Here is a 14,184-nt window from a genome sequence, read left to right as displayed (position 1 = left end):
AGTAAAAGTAATTTTAGAATATTACATATTCATGTTACTCCTCTAATGTATTATTTTATTAAGGTTTTAGACATTTTAAAACTGTTAGAAAAATTATTTTTTAGTTTAATTTTATTCTATTACTGATCTAATTGTGTTGCCATCTTTTATCTCTTAAAATATTTAAATTGCTACATTGGTTGCATCCCTCATTTTTTGTGAATGTAAAAAAAGCTCAGTTCAATAAATTTGTCTCTCTGTTCACTTTGTTATTCTTAAATCTGAGAGTTCTTCCCCCTTTTTTGTTTTTGTTAAGTAGAGTATTGCTAGTATTGTTGTGTGTTATTGTGTATGAAATTTTCCTTTCTGATTGATACTAAAAAATTTTTAATTTAATGCTAACTTCATTTTTATGTTGATTCAACTATAGGTAATATTTATAAATTTATAAGTTGGAAAGGTAGTTGTTTTATTTATTGAAATTTTAGTAAAGTATTCAGATTTTGATGCACAGCTTTGATTTTGATATGCAGTTATAGCTGTTGTAGTTCCTGTCAATGGCCATGGAATATATGTTGTGCCAAACTATTAAAAAAGCAGTTTAACATCACACTGCTACGATTTTGTGCTATATTCTATGCTAAACCATAACTGTGCCATATTCTGAGTGGTGTAGTATTTTAATTATGCGTATATATATATATATATATGTATGAAGCAGGGATGTCCAACCTGGGAACTGCATACAGCCTCACAAAATTTTTTTAATATGTGGCATAAAATGTTGAGTGCTTTGAGATCAACTTATGTTTGCAATATCTTTTTTCCAAAACTGAAATTCACAAAACATAAATAATGATTTTCCCAAGTCACAAAAACTGCAGCGTCTGTTATATGCAAATACAAGTATTGAGATTGGCTTGAAAAAACAAGTGAAAAAAAGACAAACAAGTATCTCACTGATTATAGTAAATATAATATTTAATAGTTTTATTGATTATTATTGTTATAATTACTCATGTATAGTCATGAATGTGTAACTGCTGTGTTGTTAATGTATGAATAATAATAAAAACTACATTAATAATGTAGTCTGGTTTAAATTTTCACCTCAAAGAAATTTATATCTGTATATATTTACATTCAGTGTGGCCCAACAGAATAAAGGGTATTTCCAAAGTGGCTCACAAAGTGTTTTGGGTTGGACAGGCCTGATATGAAGAATTTTAGATAGTTTCTACTCATTCTGCTTCAAATTTAGCTAAAAAAGTACTAAAGTTGGATATTACTTCTATTTTTGAAGTATCATTTGTATCTTTTTCAGAATATTTCCAGTATTTATAAATAAATATCCAGCAATGTGATTTTGCAGTCATATTATTGGTAATGTGCTAAATCATATTTTAGTACATTTAAAAATTACTTAAGTATAAATGTAAATGTTTCTTAAAATAAGGATAATTTTATTTAAAATAGTGCTTTGAAATCAAATGTGTGATTTCTAGTTGAAATTTTGGCCTTCTATAAGCAAAAGGGAACGAAAGCAGTTTTTAAAAAATTGTATTTTTGATATAAAGTAATACTTGTATTTATTTAAATATCACAAAGATCAGTTTCTAATTTATAATGTATATATAGAAGTAAAGATAATTTTTTTTATTTTTTGTTTCAGGAAATGATTAAGAACAAGCAGTGTGGTTATGATGTCAGAAAGCAAGACTATGTAAGTTACTATGATATGTAAATGTGGCATTTTTGCCTTCCTTCACTTTTATGACATCCTTTTCCAAATATTTTTATATTTCGCACACGTTTTTTTTATTTTCTGTGAATACAGTGCAAACTGCTTGTAATGAAGCTTTTACTTGTAATGATATGCTTTATAAATATATACTGTATGCCTACCATTTACTGAGTGGCTAAAGCTACAGAACACTGTTAGTTTGCAGTTATCATATTGAGTAAAGATGATAGTTTGAAATTTGTGGGGAATTTTTCCTGCATATAATATAGATGCAAATCATTTTTACTCAGAAAGCCCTCCACAAAGGCAGACTCACAATTGAGTACTAAAAACTTGTAGTTTTACCCAACTTTGATTCTTAGAAAGTGGATATTTACATGCTTGTTTTTGCAGCTTTGAGAATACAGGGCAGTTCCTGCTCAAAAGTTCTCTGCAAAAGCATCTCTTCTCTTAGGCAGACAGATCTTGTTTGTTTGCTATGAACGAAACAACAAAAATTACTAAAACAAAATTAATAAATCCTTCACAAAAGCCTTCTAGCATTATGCCATAACTAGTCGATTAACCAAGTATGTATTCTATTGAGTATAATAGTCATATGCATAATAGATGAAGATTTAAATATCACTGAGCAATTTAGTTGATAAATAAATTCACCATACTTTTTTTATGTAAATAAGCAGAGTATGTGAATTTTTCCTTCTGTTAGACACAGATGACACATTGTAGTTTTATTCTTATACATCCCTCCCCCAAGTAATATTGCATAGGCTAGCTCTTATCACTAATGTCTTTAATGGTTATTAAAAGGCCTTTTAAAATTATTAAATATAATTTTATATTGACAGTTTTCTAGTCATGCAACTAAATATGTTAAATGTTTCTTTCTTATTAATAACAGCATGCAGTAACTTGTTTCTTGAAGAAAAAAGTACTTGCTCGGGTTGTAGAGTTACTATAGATTTTCAAGGTATGCATATTAATCCTCTTAGCAGCCAAAGTTTGGGCCCGAAACCTTTAAAATTCCTTAAAACACCATGTGTAAGTTCATTTTGTTGATTACAATTCCAAAATGACCCTTCCGGTTTGTATCTAATCTTTCTTTCAATATATGTATACTACATTAATTGTTTGGACACATTTTAGGATGCATGTATGTGTATTTAAAGATAACATAATTAAAATGTTTGAATGCAGATATATGAATTGGCAGCTGGAGGTTAATTTAACTTAAAAACTTTATTATGGAATTAATTTGGTTCATAATTTAAAAAAAAAAAAAAAAAACCACACAGTAGATTTCTGATAATCCATAAATCCCTCTAATAACTGTACATTTTTTGGATATTAAAAAAAAAAAAAAAAAGAATTCAATTACAGGGAACTTATCTTGTTGTAGATTTATCAAGTGTTTTTTAAATATGTTTATGTACAATAATATAAATTTTTTAAGAAAAGGCATTATATTTATTATATATTATATATTTGTAATATATTTTGGCTGAAGAAGTGAATGTATTGTGTCATCGAGGTAATTAAGCATTTTCTGTAAGCATGCCAACACTCCTTTTTATTTTAAACACAGATAGTGAATCTGCAGATACTCGGCAATGCTTTAGAATTCCCATTCTATTTTCTGTCAGTCCAATGATATGCTCCTATCAAAGTCTTATAGCCTGGCAAAATATTTATGACTGTTTCAAAGGCATGCCTAGTAATCAGTGATATCAACAAATAGTGGTAGATAATAATAAATAGACTTTTAGTGGGTAGGCCACTAAAAGTCTTTTAACATGGGAATGAAGGTAGCGCTGTTATGCTTTGTGGTGGCAAGAGCCAGTGTCCAGGCATAATATCACAGCTGTAATGATTTATACATCTGTCTAAGATTAAACTGCATGCATAATTTTGCAGCAATCTATCTAGGTGCCCTCTCTTTCTCTATAGTCTTTTCGTTTTTTTTAAACCCCTTTTGAGATTATGAGAAAAGGGCAGTGACTATATTTGATGTATATTAACACATTGATTGTCGTCTATGAAAATACTCATAATTGGCAAACTGTGTTTACTTGTAGGTACAGGATAACTGGTTATTGATCACGTTCTAAAGTATTTCTCCCGCCTTTTCTTAGCTTGCCTTTGTGTCTAGTGGTCTGCACGCTAGGCAAGTATTCGAGAGGTCCATGGTTCGATTCCTGGCGAAGGCATTGCTCAATATTCAAGTCTCCTGCTTCCAAAAAATTCTAATGTCTCTACAACCTTACCAAAATGACCAAGTACATGTGTTACCATAGTAAATGTGTGGAATGTTTATGTGTTGGGCATGCAGAGCGAGACTAAATAATGCACTTGCCATACTAAAATGGATTATTTATTTCTCAAGACTACGAATAAGCGCCCACCAGCAGCCGAGTGTTAAAGTAAACACTGGTAGTTTGGTATGAGGTTTGAATCCCGTGAACAGGCTATCTGCATGGGTGTTTCCATGGTTTTCCCCATATGTAACTTGTGTAAGAGTCAGTTGTCCTTAGGAAGTCCTCGACAAAGGCATATAGCCCCTTAGAAAGTCCTCCCCTTAGGCATATAGCCCCTTAGAAAGTCTTCTCCTTAGGCACATAGCCCTTGAGACTTTGCTGTAATCAAATAAACCAAACCAAAACTATGAATAAATGTTTAAAACACAAACCTTTTTTTTAATTCACTTGGGAATTGTTTATAATCCAGCTTCTCAAATTTTTGTGCGGTGACTCATGTAAACCTAATGGATAGTAGTGCATTGTAGATGAGTTTTGCATGAATATGCAGAAAGGTTGAGTATTGCTTATCTAATTTTGAGTTATAACTATCCACATATATATGATAGGATCTTGGTGCATGTGAGCAGACATTCTTAATCAGCTTTGGCAGCGAACGTGTTAACTCATTTTTAAATTGCACATGTAATACTGTTATTTTCAGTTAGGCTTGATCTAATCTGAAAGGCCTATGATTGTTTCAACATTTTTCCCACATGGAAAAATTCCCTGTAATTTTATTCTTAATTTATATATTTTGAATATTGAATGAATTAATTTGTGATTTTATGTGTATGTTTGTTTCTGATAATGTAATCTTTTTATTCTATTTTCACTGATTCAATTATTCAATGATTTTATATGAGCATTTTCTTGAATAATTTGCTTTTATTGTCATAATGCTTATGTTGCTTCAAAGCCTTTTTTTAAAATTTTGCAGAATAATATATTTAAACTATGAAGTCTGGTACTTAGCCAAATTTCTCTTTTACTACATTCTATAATCCTCATTAATTCTTCTGATAAAATTAACTTCTTTGCATCAACTTTTTCTCATCTGCTGTATACTGCTAAGAGCATTGCATCAACATCTTTTCATCTGCTGTATACTACTAAAAGCATTGTATCAACCTCTTCTTATCTGCTTTATGATAAGAGCATTGTGTATTCTTTTTAATATAATTTTATAAATGATGTCTAATTGCCTCAGAGGGGGAAGATCGTTATAGATTATCAATTTTTTTTTTTTTTTTTTTTTTTTTTTTTTGGTTTTCCAATTTTTTCATAAATTCTCTAGATTTTTTCAGTGCTTAAAAATGTCATGATTACTACAAATTAATTTGAATCATTAGAAGGCTTCTATATAAGTAATAGGGTTTGAAAATATGCCAAAAAGTATAATATATATTAATCTTATATAACAAAACAAAATTAAGTAAATCATCTGCAAGACATGAAAAATGCTACCACTTTACAAGCTTACAATTACATTCTTTACTGCAGAACTTAAGGGATATGTATATATATATTATTGGTCTGCCTACTTGTTCTTCCTCTAATCTCTGCTTTTTAATTCAGATTATAAAATACAAATTTTGGATTAATAATCCATTACTGTAAATAAAGGAACGTGTCGTACAGTATTAGGAGAAAAAAATTATGAATGCGGAATTGCTAAATGTACCCTTAAAATCCTTAAAATGTTAATACTTTTATTATAACATAAAAAGTACAAATTAATTTTTATTGGCATTATTCTTAAAAATTCTGAAGGATAAATTTAATTGTTAATTATTTCTAAGAGTCTAATTGAGAATTATAGTGGTTTTACTCTTACTATGTAGTCATATTAACAGTTACTCCCAAATTTCTTCTATATTTGGACTTAAATGCTTAAAAAATGTAAATAAATAGAAGAAATAATAAAAATCCTCTCCTTATAGAATGTGATTTTATTTCTTTTATGTTATTATATTGAAATCTTAGAACAATGGATTCTTTGCTTGTATTTTCATATATGCGTTGTTCAGATGCTATGATTTTAGCTGCATGCTTTAAAAATTTTTTGCTTTTTAGTTTCTTTGCAATTTTTCCTTTATTTTTATCCATGCACCATTAATTTTACTTTTTGATGTATTAAGATTTCCTTTAAAGAACTGCAGAACTTAACATGCAGTTTGTGAAATGGACTTTTTAAGTTGAATAAATTTGTTTCTTTAATTTAACTGTATATAATCATTTTTGTGAATGATATCTTGTTGGTTAGCTATTATTTGGTGAAGTATTTAAAAAAAAATTCAAATTTTGATGCCACCAGACAGGCGATAAGTCAACAGTGATCTACGAGAAAGGATGCTTGCGTGCTGGCGAGGAATGGATAGAAGCTAACCTTGTACCGGTGGCGGGAGTTTCGGTTGGGGTTGCCGTGCTACAGGTAGCGCTACTTAACAAATTCTTAATGCTGTTGCACTAACATATTGGTGTGCTTCTTGTAAATAACCTAGTATTTTATGTTGTCTGTGTGGTTTAAAATAGAAATTTTCTTTGCATCATTTTACATTTTCTGAACAAAATTTTATGTGCAAATCAAAATGTTGATGTGCTTAAATCTCTTTCTTTTTGAGTATATCAACTTTATTTTGATTGTACCTAAAAATATATTTCCTTTTAATTAATGATGTGCTTGTATTATATGTAAAATCGCAAGGAAAATTTCATTTTATGTTTGTTTAGCTTCATAAGGTAAGTAGAATTATAAAAAGTATGGTATATGAATATATTTGAATCTCCAGGAGCGTGACAGGTCACGTGTCATATTTGAAAAAGGTTGCTTACAGTCAGGTGAAGAGTGGGCAGAAAAGAATCTGTTGCCCTTGGCTGGAGTTGTTCTAGCCATTGCATTTGCTCAGGTATGTGCTTATTTTTCGTGAGAGAAATGATTTAAATTAAACAGTAAAAGGTGTAAATTCTTGAAGTATGTTTTTTTAGCAAATGAATCAGTTACAGAGGAATTTTTTTCCAAACATTCCTTTGAATACAACAATTGAAAAGGAAAAAAAAAATAACTACCCTTTTTTTTCTTAAAATATATATTTCAAAACTGATTAGTGTCAAGTAGTAACCATCACATAAATTGCTAATTAAGCTGAGTAATAGATTTGATCTCTTTTTGTCGTGAGAATTTAAATATTGAATCTGCCACTAATTATAGCCCTGAATCCAATATGTAATTTTCCTATCATGCACAGATTTTGTGATGACATGTAGTGTAAATTTATTTGAGTACACATAAATCAAAGTTTAAGAAAGGAAATTACTCTAATTAGAAAAATACTGTAGTACCTTTCTCCCCCCCCAAAAAAAATACACCTATCAAATACTTAGTAGGTCCTTCACAAGAGCATAGGACATGGACTTGACAAATATGCTGGCGCATTCTGTAAGCAGTGAATACCTGCAGAGCAGACCATAATTTTGTTGTATCCTGAGATGCAAGATTTCTGTATTCACAATGCTATGGATTGCATCCCAGATGTGGTTGATAACTAAAATGTGAGGTGATCATTGCAAGATCCCAAACTTATATCAGTGTTTCTTTAACCATAATTTGTTGTCACTAGACATATCTACACTGGTGCACTAATTAAGGACAAAGTCGAAAAATTAGCCTATCAGCTGAACGAAGAGGCAGAGCAGACAGAAAGACCAATCAGGAGATTAAGTAAGGTGATGTACGGTAGCACATGCTCAGATATGCAGGTAGATGTAATGGGGGAGTGTCTGAGTAGTATAAAGCATGTTGTCGGTGTAAGATCAGTATTTCTGGCAAAGAGATTGCACGCCGTATAGCAGTTAAAATCACACCGAGTTGCTGCCTCAGCGAGAAATGGCGAATAATCAATCTGTTAGACGACATCTGGATGCTTTTACCCGAGGTCGAATCATTGGGAAGTTGGAGGAAGGCCGCAGTGTAACAAGTGTGGCTGCAGAGTTCGGAATTGCTTACAGCATCGTTTCACGACTTTGGAGAGAATTTCAAACTACAGGAACAGCTATATTGGGGGTTTAGTAGTGGTCGTCCATGAGGAACCACACCCGCAGATGACCGGTATATTGCCTTACAGGCCAGAAGAAACCGGCAGACAGCGGAAGAAATTGCTAGACACACGACACAGGCGACTGGACGACCGATATCGCGTTTTACCGTGGCCAGAAGACTGCACGGTGGTGGTCTGTTTGCACGACGCCCTGTACAGTGTGTACCTCTAACGCCTGCCCATCGGAGAAGGCATTCTCTGTGGTGCCGGGAACATCGGAATTGGAGAGAGAATGAATGGGGACGAGTACTCTTTACAGATGAGAGCAGATTCAGTCTGAGTAGCGATTCTCATCGCATACTCATCTGGAGAGAGCGGGGAAGCCGCAATCATCCATTGAACATCATTGAAAGGGACAGGTATGGAGGTTGCGGTGTTCTCGTTTGGGGAGGCATCATGCTTGGTAGTCGTACAGACCTTAACATCTTTGATGCAGGTTCAGTCAACGGGACCTGTTATTGTAATGAGATTCTTCTTCCATATGTGTGTCTTTTTAGAGGCGCTATAGGGGTCCGCAGTTCCATTTCATGGGTGACAATGCACCATGTCATCGCGCAGTAGCTGCCGAACAGCTCTTAGATAGTGAGGATATTGAACATATGGATTGGCCGGCACAATCTCCGGATCTCAATCCCATCGAGCATGTATGGGATTTTCTAGGCAGACGCTTGGCAGCTCGTACCTTACCACCAGTAACGATTCCGGAGCTTCGATTGGCGCTGCAAGACGAATGGGCAGCAATGCCTCAACAACTCATTGACACCCTCATTCTCAGCATGGGCAGACGCTGTGAAACCTGCCTAGCAGTCAGGTGAGATCATATCCCCTATTAAAGACCGGATGTTTCGGCCTTCAGTTGCATTGCACTCCATGCTACTTTTTCAATAAAGCTTCTTTTTATCCCTCTGATTTCTCTTTTAGTAAGTGTTGCTTACATGACTCATGTCCTTACCTATTGGGGATCTTACGGTATTAAATGTGTTGATTTGGAAAGCTTTTGTACAAAGTTATATTGAAAAAACCGTCTCATCCTTAATTTTTGCACACCAGTGTATATGTACATGGTTCTGTTAGAAGAGCCCAAACCCACTGTAATTAATGCTGGGCATAAGTGGGTATGACTCATTAGAAAGGATCCGCAGTAGAGTTCAACTCTTAGAAAAGTGTGTAGATTTTATGGATTATGGTGCCATCTCTAATCTGTACATCTCTAATCTGACTCCTGTTGACCTCTAGAATCCATGAAATCATGAGGTTTTTCACTACACACAAATTCTTTCATTTGTCCAAAAACAGTTAGAAATGAAACTGGTAGAGGTGTTTAGCAGATATTTGTTTCCAGTCATCAAGTGCCCAGCATCCAAATTGCTGACCCCAGGTAAGCTGTGTAACTCTGTGTTATACATTCATCATGCATGCTGTTGTTGGGTATCAACCCCTGAAGCCCTTATAATAATGGAAATTTTAATTCATAAATTATTAAAATTATTGATAATATCGATGAAAATTCGCTTTGGTGAGCTTGTTTTGCATGCCCACAGTATTCATATTAAGTTATGTTATAGTTTAGCTTTACCATTGAAAAGTATAACAATTTTATGGAAAATAGTGATTAAATTTTTAATTTATCTGATGTTTTGATTCAGTGTTATTCTATCTGGAACATCTTGCATGCTTGAACACTTTGTGCAGGCGACTCTTGAACAGTACTGGATGTATTTATTTCAATGTGCTGAGAAATCATCTCTAAAGAGCAAAGGTTAAGAAATGTAATTTAAAATATATATGACAGTTATCTTAACACAAATTTTATTTTAAGCCATATGGAATATTGGTAAAACAAAAAATTATACAGCCCATGGTACTAAAAACAAATGCATCTTAAATTTATTCCTGGATATACTGAAGTCAAATAGATGCCTGGGATATAAAGCATCTAATAACTCACCTTTGCAGATCTATGAAGTCTTAGAAAATAGCTTTACTGCAGTGTTCATCAAGTTCACTGCATGCACAATATTGAAAGCTTGAAGCAATAAAAAGATAAAATTAAGAAATGTAAAATGTATTGAAGATATATATGGGATTTTTAAAAAGGGAAAAAAAGGGCTATGAAATCTTGGTAACAAGTTAAGTGGCCTAAACATATTGTTGCGTTCTACGGTTTCATGGATTTGGAGTAACTGAAGATAACACTCGATGAAGAATTGGAGCACAATTTATTTGCCAGTATTACCCAGGACAGTTCCAAAGATACTTACAGTCATCGAAAAGCTAAGGTAAACACGCTGAAACAATCTGTAACAGTAAAGGCAGCTTCTTGGCAAATCACTAAAGTACAACTCCCGACTCAGTTGATCGCTCTCAAGCTAATCTCTGAAATCAAGACACTGCTACAGTACTGAATTCAAGTTACTCTTCATGCTAAAACTCGCAATACACTGCTATTTTGCATATAGGCAAAGTTTATTTAGCTTTTGACCTGCGCTCAAGAACATTCTTGGGTAAACCAGTAAGAATTCTTTCTAGTATGTTTTTGCTCCATCTATGGCATATTTCCAATTTTGTTGCCAAATGGGCGATTTCACATCTAATCTGGCAACCCTAAACCCACTTTGCAGGGAAGCTATCTTACCACAGCCGGACATTTTGTAACAATACGGTTGATAGACATTTTCCATCATTTAGCACAGTGTTAAAATGAAGTAAATCCATGAAATCTGTTATATGCTACATTTAAGCAATTATTATTGCTTGAAATTTGAAAGTAATGGATGCTCCATTTAAAAATGGTTTTTACATGGGCTGTGTATGCATTAATGTGTATGCAATGATTCAGTGTCATTAGACATTAAGAATTTACTTGCTTCAAGTAGAGGTTGATACAAAATTAACATTTTTTTTTTTTTTTTTTTTTTTGGTGTTTTTTTTTTTTTTTTTTTTTTTTTTTTTTTTTTTTTTTTTTTTTGTTTGGCACATTGTTTACAAAAGTGAGTGAGCAAAAGCTATCATATTTGATGTATATTTTGCTCTGATTATAGAGAAAGTATTTGTGATATAAAATTAATTCCCGAAATTGCTGATAGGAGGGAGACTTTCTATGAGATAATCTGAATAATGTAAAATCATATAGTATCATGTAAAAAAAAGAACATGAGACTATCTAATTGTAATGAAAGTTTTCCAACAAAAAACGTTCTTAATAAAGTTAGAAAAAAAATTAAAGCAGTACCTGTAGTGTGGGTAGCAATCACCATACAAATCTATGATTTTCTGCCAAGTTTGGGTAGTTTTTCAAAATCTTCAGCCCAGAAGTTTGGTGGCCACAACTCCCAAAAACAAATCAACCTCATTTTGGACTTCCTGTGGAGAGTGAAAGATAGCACCAGCAAGATGTATGTGCAAGTGTTGAAAAAGGTAGAAATCCAAAGGAGCAATGTTCGGCCTGTATGGCGGGTGCGGCAAAAGACCCCATTTGAGTCTGCACAGAATTCAGATGGTGAATGTAGACACATTTGGTCTTGCATTATCTTGATGGAACATTACCTTTTTGCATCAGAACTCAGTTTGACATTTTCCCTTGATAGCAGCATCTTGCTGTACGCCTTACTGTCGAGTGTTTTACCTTTTTCCAGATACTCTTTGTGGATAATACCATGGCATTTCCACCAGATACAAAGCATGATCTTTTTGTTAGTCAAACTCCGCTTTGCAACGCTGCTGACAGGCTCACTGAGTGCAGATTAACCTTCCTTTTCAGCCTGTGTTGTTGAAGTAAGTTCACTTCTTTTCATCACAAGTGATGATCCGGTCCAGAATTTTGACCTTGTGTGGATATTCAAGCAGATTAGTGCAGGCCTGAACACCTCTGTCCTAATCTACTTGAGTCAGCTAATGTGGCATCCAGTGATTGAACTTGTACATCAAGTTTATGCGATGCATAGTGCGACTAATGAATATGGCACTGACATCTAACTCCTTAGTAAGCTCTCAAGTGATTGCATACTGATCTTCTACAAGTTCTTCCTGGCAGGCTTCATCAACATCACTAGTCTGGACAGAGCACTCTGCTTCTTGAATGTCATAGTCTTTGTTTTTGAACTTTTGGTAGCAAACCTTCATAGTGTCATATGATACAACATTAGTACCTAAAACTGTATACATTATTTGGTGATATTCTGTAGCTGACTTTTTGGAAGTAAATGATGGTTCTGATCTGGTAGCATGATAGTTCCATTTCAGACACCTTGTACTTAATGACAATGATATATTTTTTACAAATTTCACATGTTCTAAAGCAAGTCTCTTTCCTTCAAATGCCAAAAATCCCAAGACAAAATATGATTAAATATTTCAATGCAAACTGTTTGTGCAGACGTTATTTGCGGTGGCAGAAAACTTTCATTAAAACCTGATATATTCTTCAGTATTTGTAATGATTTTATCAGCATAAGTGTGATTTGTATTTATGAAGCATTATTCTATAAGTAGGCTGCTACTGAACATTATGCATAATGATGCCTTAAAAACTTTGTGGGTTGGTCCTTTGGCACTGAAATTGGTAGGATGTTTTTATAATCTTTTTGAGTAGATAGGCAGCTTAATTGTTTGGTCAGAGAAGACAGTTAACTGAAAATAAAATATTTTTCAGCAACTGTTATTGAGCAGTCATGTGAGAATTTGCATGTTTAGATAGCATTTTGCCCTATAGCTTTGCATTAGAAAATTTTATTCATAGCCATGAAGAGAAAATTGTGTTATATTACTGTACATGCTGAATTAATGACTTTTCAGAACTGAAACATGGAGATCCTTTAACCTATGAAGATTTCATAATAGTCTTGAAATATAAAGTAATGGAAAACCTTTTCTGAAGTACTGAGACATACTTTTATATTTCTGGAATCATAAATGCATGGAATTTTTATGTTTAGGCTTCTGAAAGTTATTATGTTATGGAAAAAAAATGAAGAATTTTTTATGTGGCTCTTGGTGGGGTTAGTAATTAATTTGGACCAGTAGCACATAGTTATTTCAGCCTATGACCTACTAGATTATGTTGTTATTATACGCCTTTGTATCACTTTTATATTCAGTCCATTACCAAGAACAGTCAAATTTTTTATAGCTTTAAGAGTAAAAGCAGCTAAAGTTTTCAAATAACTGTCTAGTTTATGGCAGATTTCCTCTTTTAAAAACTAAAGTGTTGATAAAATTCAATACTATTTTTTACTATGGTTCTGGTAATAATGTTTATTGGGAAATTTCATATATCATTAGAATTGACTGTTCCTATCATTTGAATGCATATTTATTCAGAAAATTTCATTTATAAACTACATTTTATATTTATGTAAATGTTATGAATTAATTCTATTAATTAGTACTTCATACTAATGAAACTTATTATTACATAAAAATATAAGATTATATGCAGTCAACTCCTGATTAACTGGGACCCCACCAGTGGCTAAGGAGTTAAGACTGAATAGTGGTAGTTCAAATCCTGGCTTGGGTTCAAATCCAGGTGAAACAGGCAGGCTTCATGGTTGATTTTTGTTCTTTGCTCCATGTGTAATTAAATACCAGGCAGTAACATAAATACCAGGCAGTTTGTCCTCCCTAAAGGCATCCCTCCCCTGACGCAGATAGTCCTTGTGGCAGATGACCTAACCTAACCTAACCTGATTAACTGAGTTTTTTTTTTTTTTTTTTTTTTTTTTTTTTTTAATTATTTATTGCAGAATGATGGAAAAATTACCATCAAACAAGTGGAATAAAGCAAAATTTTTATAGTAATTACAAAAATGGGAAAAATTATATGAGATAATAGCAACATGTCACAGTATTCAGGAATTGCTTTCATCCATAACAGTAGATAATTTAATTGTATGTATTCTGTATTATATAAATATTGTGAAATTATTGATTAAACGTAAATTACTAAATCTTAAAAAAAATTAAGTGTACAGCCATCAATCTTGTATGTACATTGATTTTGTCAAAATACAAAAGGAAGATAAATAAAAATATTGTTCTTTCTGTTTAGAAGCATATTCTTCATTTTTTA

General features: G+C 32.7%; 1 protein-coding gene across 3 annotated transcripts in view; it reads left to right on the top strand.

Annotated features, from left to right (window-relative positions):
* The window catches only part of Tsp26A (Tetraspanin 26A), a 35,574-nt gene that overhangs the window by 11,481 nt on the left and 9,909 nt on the right, over positions 1–14,184 (top strand). The window contains exons 6-8 of one of the 3 annotated variants that reach the window (XM_085806863.1): positions 1,652–1,702; positions 6,335–6,451; positions 6,810–6,926. In XM_085806863.1, the coding sequence (XP_085662989.1) occupies positions 1,652–1,702; positions 6,335–6,451; positions 6,810–6,926 (285 nt within the window). The remainder of the gene's footprint in view (positions 1–1,651; positions 1,703–6,334; positions 6,452–6,809; positions 6,927–14,184) is intronic. The other 2 variants (XM_035355170.2, XM_035355164.2) reach the window with 2 other exon arrangements.

This window comes from Stegodyphus dumicola, chromosome 12 (genome assembly GCF_044657685.1).
Source record: "Stegodyphus dumicola isolate Sdum_Otavi_A_Nest chromosome 12, ASM4465768v1".
Lineage (NCBI taxonomy): Eukaryota > Metazoa > Arthropoda > Arachnida > Araneae > Eresidae > Stegodyphus > Stegodyphus dumicola.
Note: the sequence above shows the minus strand (reverse complement) of the source record. Positions and strands in the feature narration are given on the sequence as shown.